General features: G+C 28.2%; 1 protein-coding gene across 1 annotated transcript; it reads left to right on the top strand.

The window, feature by feature from the left end:
- Nucleotides 1-8551: 8551 nt before the first annotated feature.
- On the top strand, nucleotides 8552-8917 carry LOC106323812. The gene has a single exon (XM_013761879.1). It carries the CDS (start codon nucleotides 8552-8554, stop codon nucleotides 8915-8917), a length of 366 nt encoding a protein of 121 aa, XP_013617333.1.
- The last annotated feature ends 410 nt before the right edge of the window (nucleotides 8918-9327 follow it).

The following is a 9327-nucleotide window of genomic DNA, read 5'->3' as shown; positions in this document are numbered from 1 at the left end:
TTTTTTCAATACTATATATATAGTAAAACCAGTAATACTAGTAATATTTGTAAACATAGTAATACCAGTAGTATAAGTAATACCACGTTGCCTTAGTAAAACGGGTTATCTTAGTAATACCCAGAAATTATCCTTGCACTAATTAATCAACTTTTTAGTCAGATTTTGTTTGGATTTTGCATTACCCATGTTATATAATTCATATTAATGAAATTACACCGAAGAAATCATCAAAACGGGCTCAAAACGTACATAAAATATACCCTAAAACCAATAAATACAGTTTACAAAATCTTTTTAAATTTCTTAAAATTTGCATTCAACCTTTTTTTTGTTACACTAGCCGATATATACACTTACTTTTATAAGTATTCCAGCAAAAAATTCATCGAAAACGGACATAAATTAAATCCGAAATTCATATACACAGTTTTTAAATTCATTTTTTCTCTTTCAAATTTTCATCAATTCTTACTTTTTTAGGTTACCCATGGTTTACACAAACATTTAAAAGATATCTCACACAAAATTTCATGAAAAACGGACAAGAATTACCTGATGTTAAAGCTTCAAAATCGCTAATGAAGGATGAGGAAGAAGAGCTCTTCACACGCGGACAGAGGAGAGAGGAGAGGGAACATGAAGACATGTGGACCAAGGTAAATCTGATTGGTTAAAGTTGTTTGTGGACCCCATTTGGTTGTTGTGTTTGGTTTAGTGTATTTAATTAAAAAATTAAATGAATTAATGAGGTGGAGAAGAAATATATTAAAGAAAGAAATGTTACTATAGGGAATTCAAAGACAAAAGGGTAATGGAAAAAGAGAAGGGACAAGAAGAATGAATTTTTTTTCATAAGGGCATTTGGAGTTAAGCCCCGTAACGAAGGGAGCAGGAGAAAAGATTCAATCTGACTATCTGAGCCAAGGAAGAAAGAATAAAGAAGAGAGAAGAAAGAAAAGAGCTAAGAAAAGAAAGAAAAGAGTTAAGAGAAGAAACACAAAATAGATCATTTGTGTCCGTTAGATTTTTCTCTATCAATGGTGGATAACAAACAAAGTGCAATCCGCCTTTTCGTAAACTAGCCAATGAGCAAACCACCTGCTAATTAACTAAGTATTTTTTATCGTTTCGTAGTTAAACACAGACGTGTCATTACATCAACTATAAAGTGTTTGTGTATGCGAGTTAAAAGTTCAGGGTTTGCGTGTGTTTTAACGAGTTATAGCTTATGGTCCAGTGTTTTAACAAGTTTTTTTTGACATCAGGCTACTTTTAATAACAAATATTAACCATAAAATAAAATAATGCCTTCAGTTATACAAACATTGGACCATAAGCTATAACTCGTTAAAACACACCCAAACCCTGAACTTCTAACTCGCATACACAAACATCATATGTTTGAAGTTTAGAAATAAGGTTCAAAGTTTACGTTTAAATTTGGGATAAAGATTTTAAAATCATTTAAGGGTTTATATTTCTTAACTAAAAACAGTTTAAGGTTTCAAATTAAAATTTATGATTTAGGGTTGAGTTTATGATATAGGATTTGAAATTAAGTTCAAATTTTGAAGTTATGGATTTTAAAATTATAAATTTAGAACTTATTATTTAAAAGTTATATCTTAGACTTTGTGTATATTATTGCACTTCAAATTATTTTCATAGTTCAGGATCTAAAAAGTATGTTTAGGGTTTAGGGTTTTATATAGTCACGAATTTATCGTGGCAAACCGTGTCTATTGATAGTCACATTATATATCCGTATCCTTTTTGTGACAAATTAACGACAGTGTTAACACATTTAATTACCGTGTCTGTTTAATCACGAAAATACCGTGACAAAACGTGACTAGGATAGTCACCAAACTGTCACAATTCGTCACGTTTTCTTCTTATTTTAAATTTAGTGACTAACTGTGTGTTTTTTTGTGACTAATCAAAAATAACCACATACATAACGTGACTATAGCATGGGTATAGACAATTTTTCTACTAGTGTATATATTAACCAATCACAGGTCTATATTATTAAAAGAGAAGTACCCGTTTGAAAATGTTTTTACTTTATTAATTAAACTCTCTATTTTTTACTTGTATTTTTCAGTTGCATTTATGAAATATCTTGAAACGAATAAAACTGCATAATTTACTACTTGTTTTTTCAGTTACATTAATGAAATATATTTAAATGAATTTAAACTTCCTATTTTATTGTTTGTCTTTTTCGGTTACCTTAATGAAATATTCTTAAATAAATTTGGACATAATATCATTTAATCAATCAAAAAAACTCATGAGTTATCCTTACGTGCATAATTTTGATAATGGAGATTTAAAAAAACGTGCATCATTAAAATGTTACCTAAAACATGCAGCACTAATATATAACATGCATCAATAAAACTAGAATTTGACTCACACAATTGTACGGATATTATTTTCAGTTGATTAAATTTAAAAATAATTATTTATTCAAAAAATATTATATTTTTTATTATTTAATTATAATATTTTCATTTTATATTTGAAAGATAAATGAATTTTCTTTCAAACAATATTTTTGTAAATGTATTTTTTAAAAATAATCAATTAAAATTGTTATTATCATTGAATATCATTATTTTTGACATAATTTGAGTTTTCGTTTACATCAAAACTTATCATATTTTAGGATAATTTTAATTTAAAATGTAATTTTCATATTTTTCAAACAAATTCTAAAAATATTTTTAAAATATTTTGTTATAATTGTTAAAAAAATACTGTGTTGCATTTCAAATAAAAAGGTAAAGGTATTAAAAATATTCTAATTAAAATATGTAAAATTTAATATAGTTTTAAGGAAATGGTCAAAATAAAAACAATTACACATAAAATAATCATGATTTTTGTTAACTGGGCGGATCATTATTTATATGATATCGCACACGAAAAAAAAAATTTTGTTTTTAAAATTATCTAATTAACTCTATACTCATTTTTTTATATTTTTATATGATATCACACATTCGTAAAAAAATAGATAGTTTAAGATGCAAAAAAAATACTTACTTAATGAATATAATATGAACGAATATTAAAAATACATCATTTAATAAAATAAATAATTAAAAACTGAAAATTCATATTCACGCTGGCGCGCAGGTCATGATCTAGTTATATATATTACATATGTTACGAAAATGTTTTCATTCCAATTTTTTTTTCTGTATTCGTTTTCGATTCTTAGCAATTTAGATTAAAAGCATCAAAACAAATAGTTTTCTAGATAAGCCCATATATAAATAACTATTTGCTTTTCCTGGAACGCATTTTTTGGGATTTCAGTGGCGGTGATTTTTATTTAATATGTTAATAGATCATAATCCGCGCACATGCGCAAGTATGTTTTTTATAATAATGTTTGTTCATTAAATGGTTTTAACATTTTGCAACACTACATTCTTTATTGATTGTAAAATGACGAATACAAATTTTGGTTTCTTAAATGTATCAACGTTATTGAATAGTTAACGAATTACATCTCATTTTAATTACTTTTAAGAATTCATATGCACAAAAAGAAATTAAGTTTTACGGGTGACACAAATCACTGAAACCAAATATGCGACATGGATAGTAAAATGGCGAAAGGGGATTAAGTTTTTTGCTCTCGATTTTTTTACTATTGACTTCCAATAAGTATTTCATTTTCTACCTTTAAAATTGTGTTTTTGTTCTCATTTGTGTTTCCATGAATTCGGTGAATTACATAAGTGTCAATTTAAAAAGATGGACATCTGTAAAAATTAGTTTCACTCCAGATACATATTTAAGAATCAAATTTTTGAAAAAAATCACCGGCAAACTCTATTCACAGATTAGTGTTCAAATCTAATATATAAAGCTGTTATAGAATATAAGTGCAGACTCAAAATATACATGTGAGTCTAGTATATATTCAATAGTTCGGCCTAAAAATCATATAATTCTAGAACAACCAAACAAATTACTTATTTTATTAACCTACGCTTTTGAGATTTAGTTACTTAAGAGTATACCGATAAAATATATATATATACATATATATAATACTTTACCATTCAAGTATATGTAAACTATGTATAAACTAAAAAACTGTTTGATTTATTAAATGATAAACCAAAAAACTTTTAATAAATAGTTCACATCTCTTATTCTTACAATTATAATAGCTAGATAGGGTATTAGGGAGAAACAAATTTTAGATGAATAATCAAATCCTTAATTCTTCGAACAAACTCAAAAAGAGATGATTAGAATCTTGTCATGATATTTCATTAAAAGCTTTTTAGGAATAAAATCAAGACTAAATTATTTATTCTGAATGATATAATATATATATATATATATATAGTGCTTCCAATATTATAAATTACTTTGATTTGAAGAAGTGTATTTTTGGGATTGTCAGGATCAAATAACATATTAGAAACCACTTATTTAAAAAATAATTTGTATACATAAAATTATATACATTAGAGTAAACACATAAATCAAAATCAATATCTTTTGTTAATTTACAATCATGTTTTTGGTAAATAAATCAAAACATTGATTTTATCTACTTTATATGGTATATAATTAAGCTTTATTGATATTGACATATATATATATATATTAATATTAATATTTATTATTGAATCGTCCTACTCATATGATTGTATAAACATTTGTATATTTGATGTAAGAAAAAATTAAACTGTCAATCACAAAACTTTTAATATGAGATTTTTCAATACAAATTTCAAATTAAAATATTAAGATCTCAATAATTTTTCACTGCAATTTTGAAACTAACATATTTATATAATTTTATATAGTATATAGTATATAATTTAATTATTATTTATTATTTAAATTATATACTATATAATATGAATTTCTATTAATGTGACTTCGTATTCATACGATTTATGATCATTTGTATCTTGCTTGAACAAAAAAAAGTTAAACTATTGATCACAAAATTTTCAATATGAGACTTTTACCTTTTTTAGTAATTTAAAATCGTTTTAAAAAATTCAAAATATAACATGTAAGAAAAAAAATCTAATTTTTTTATTATATGCTTAATGTGATTATATATTTTCTTTTAATAATATAAAATTAAACAAAAAGAGGAAGGATACAAAAATTGTTATTAAATATATATTATTCATAATCATTAATTGTCATATATATATTTTAATCATATTAGGTAATTTTATAATTTTTATTTAAGGAAAGAAAAAAAATGTTTTTTGTACACTAATAATCAATTTGATGGTTAGTTTAATAAAAGCTATAATATATATTTATATGAAATAAATTATTTTTCTAAATATTTTAAAAATCATCCTAATTATAAAGCTGCGGGATTAATTATAGATCGCCAGATTAGTGAGGGGTGACTTACGTATTATTTGGAATTACGATGCTGACCCTAACGCGGATCCCACTGGCCATTGAGGGATATTTAGCTACTATTTTCTTAGTTTTTTTTTTTTTGAAAACAACTATTTTCTTAGTTCAACACTTAAATTTACCATTAGTATACTAATACATCCTGATTGGTGATCTGGATTGTCCCCTCCCCTCCTCATATACACAGAGATTGTTCTAATAAAAACAACTACTGATCGCCCACACTCCATAAACTCGGGGCCTGAAATGGTTTTATAAATTATTATTATTACCCAAATTTAAGCAATAAATAAATAAACTAGTACTGGGTAAATAATGATGGGATGTTAGAACGGAGTGATTAGATGTGAGTCATTTTCGGGATTGAAGTAGTCACCATTTCCCGTTGAGGCCATACATAGCCTCCGTTATTACTCCGTACTATTTATTTGAAGAACTTATTATTTGAACAAGGACGAGTTGGTGTGGTGGTATACGGTTTGCAGGTGCAAGTACGGTCTTCGAGTTCGATTTGCACTGCCACCAGGAAATTTATATGCGGACTTGCTATGGCATCTGAGACCGAAGACCGTTCACGGTGAGCCACATGGTGATGCTCTGACAGCATCTTTGCTCGATTCGGTCTCTAGTCTGGACCACCACGGTGGGATCAGGACATTCGGTTATAAAAAAAAAAAAAATTGTTATTATTTTCCATTGATTTTTTTTTTTCATATCGAGCCGATTTGACGGCTGTTATTTAACGTAATTAACTAAATCAATAATTTAAAACACTTGAACATTACTACCAAAACAATCAAGTTCAGTCGTTAAGTAATTAATTTCTCCAGCCTTTTTTTGTAACCTAATTTCTCCAGCCTTTAAACCGACAAATTTTATATTTCTTTTTATTATTATTATCATAGATAATCTGGATAAATCCAACTAATCCTACGGTATGTAAGGCCAACATTATCGGTTAGTCCCTTAAGGGTTCCTAAGGAGGGGGAGGGGCCACAAAACATCAGGACCGAGGAAAAAAGAAGAGAAAAAGTCCCTAAATAAGGGACAAATGAGGTGAGTCCCTGTGAGTCCTTGTACTATTCATTTGGGGACTTTCATTTGGGGACCTATTGATAATGTTGCCCTAAGTTCGTAAAATACTTTCATACCATGTTCAATATTTTTTTTTTATCAAAGTTCAATATCTTATTATATTCTCTATATTGTTGTTGAGAACAAGTTATATATCTCCGAAATTTATACAGTAAAACCTCTATAAATTAATAATATTGGAGTTTTAAAATTTTATTAATTTATAGAGATATTAATTCACAAAAGTTTTCTTATTTAATTTTTTTCTATTTTAAATATTTTTTATTTATAAATAAGATTTGATTTTACCGTATGTACGTTATTTAAATTTTAGAAATTTTATTTTTATCTTGTTTTATTATCTTATTTGGTGTATATTTTTATGTTTCATAGAATTATTACGTGGTTTTCAATATAATTTAACTAAATATTATCAAAAATATATTGAAATGTAAAAAAAATAAAGGTATTTTCATTGTGAATATAAAACCAACAATATAATGTTTATCTTGTACTTATATATAATTATATATAGATAGATTATTAATTTATAGTTTTAATGAGACTATATATTTACATGGGAATTTTAAAAATATTATTATCTTATTATTTTATCGATTTATGTCATATTTTACACCGGTCCAAATTGGAACCAACGAAATTTATTAATTTACAGAAATTATTAATTTATCGAGTATTAATTTATAGAAGTTCTACTGTATCTTCTTCTTCTTCTTCTTGAGAGCAAATTATTTGTGAGTCAAGCATGATATATTTAAAAGCCCAGCTTACGAGAGTTGGGACATATAACAATAGACACACAGTGCTGCAGATCTACTAGAAAATATATATATTCCTAGTCGAGTTTTAATAGGAAGTCACTACAGTTATGTCTTCAAATGGATCAAATATATATATATATATTTAATAGGAAGATCAAATACATTTTCCCCAAACACTTGATTTTTGTTTAATTTTCTACAATATGTATATATATATATAGATATGGCTAATTATCAGCCTATTTAGCGTAGCGTACGGTACATGGCATTGGATTGGAAATTTACAGCATCATTACAAGAAAAAATGCATTGAGAGGTGATATCAAGGACCATCCCTTTTGGTAGCTCCTAAAACATTGAATATGATGCCACTTGATTCTCGTAGGTGCATTCGAAGTTGAAAAAATATTAATCGGGTATCAGAAATCGCAATTCGCCCTATTATAGAATCCACTTGATTATTACTAATTTTAAAACTAGCGAGTTTCTGATAGGAATCTTGGTTAAAATGACAGATTAAGAACTTGGTGAGAAAACTCAATAAGTAAATAAATTAATAGAGTGAATTGGCTTAAAATTCAAAAATAATGATGAAATTAGCAAACTACCTATGATGGGACAAGTTTTGTGTCTATCAACCAAATCACTATGACGTGGGATTTAAGGTATTGACTTAATTAAGAAAAAAATTGTTAATTTCATCATTTGTTTTGGTTTTCTAACAAATTCACTTATAAACCCTCTTATTATTAAAAAGGAAGTAAATAAAAAGAGAAACTTTAAAATTGTACTATATTTACATTAGTGCCATTATGGTGACGTGTCACACAGACATGCCTTTTCAGATTGCTTTTAAAAATACCAATGCCCAGTTTAGCTATTTACCATTATTGCCACTGGACTGACCCCAACATTTAATTGCATGTTCATTATATATAATGTATAAAACATGGTTTTCTGGTAAATGCTTCATGCTGACATACATTAGTTTCAGACACAACATCTCATATCTCATATTGGTTATATAAACTGAAAAATTAATTAATTTGTGAAACTATATTTACAGAAACTTGAACGATATGGATGATTTATACATTCCTCTATTATTACAAAGTTGCTTGACCCGAAAAACAATTGGTAATTTTTATATGGGACAATATGTAATGTAAGTATGTTAATATATTGTCACGTAGCTACTAATAAAAAGGCTGAAGATTTCAGTGCCTCACTTTGATAACTCTGAGTTGGTCAAATCTTTCTCCAAAATGTTGATTGGAAGATGCATGAACCCGGAGGAGCAGGAAATGAAGGCGTTGATCACGAATATCCCAAAGATCTGGAAGTTGGAAGATCGTGTTGTCGGCACAGAACTGGGACATGGAATGTTTCAGTTCGTCTTTGAAAAGGTGGAAGACATTGATGGGGTCTTGAAGCTGCAACCGTTTCATTTTGATTATTGGATGCTCTCTCTGGCAAGATGGCAACCAAAGAGGTCTCAAAACTTACCGTCGGAGATACCGTTTTGGATTCGGGTTTTGGGCATTCCTTCGGAGTTTAGAACGGCTCCTACCTACGAAAGTATCGGGGATACTATTGGAAGAACGGTGGCAGTTGATGTGGAACAGGGCTGAGTCCAAGTGGTGGTAGACGCATTCAAAGAGCTTTGCTTCGAAACCACAATAGATTTTAAGGGAGGGGTGTTTTATGAGGGGGAGGAAGCTCTGGTGTCTTTGCGGTACGAGAAGCTCTTTGGCTACTGCAAATTATGTTCCAGTCTTTGCCATAAAGATGAGAAGTGCCCTTTGGAGAAGAAGAACACAACAAAGAGTCCAGAGAAAAAAGGGAGATAAGAGAGGAACATGGTGGTTGGTACGATGGAGGAAAGCACGATGACAGGGCCAGAAGCTACAAAGGGGTTGTTATTAATGGGTAATGGAAACCAAAAGAATAGAGGCCGAGAGAGCCGAGATCATTACGGGAAGGGGAAAGGCAAAATGTTTGAAGAAGCGAACTCTAAATGGGTGAAGGTTCCGGAGAAAGG

This window comes from Brassica oleracea, chromosome C2, assembly GCF_000695525.1.
Source record: "Brassica oleracea var. oleracea cultivar TO1000 chromosome C2, BOL, whole genome shotgun sequence".
Lineage (NCBI taxonomy): Eukaryota > Viridiplantae > Streptophyta > Magnoliopsida > Brassicales > Brassicaceae > Brassica > Brassica oleracea.
Note: the sequence above shows the minus strand (reverse complement) of the source record. Positions and strands in the feature narration are given on the sequence as shown.

Coding starts and splice junctions, on each gene's coding strand:
- LOC106323812 (XM_013761879.1), top strand. CDS start 8,552: ATGTTGATTGGAAGATGCATGAACCCGGAGGAGCAGGAAATGAAGGCG.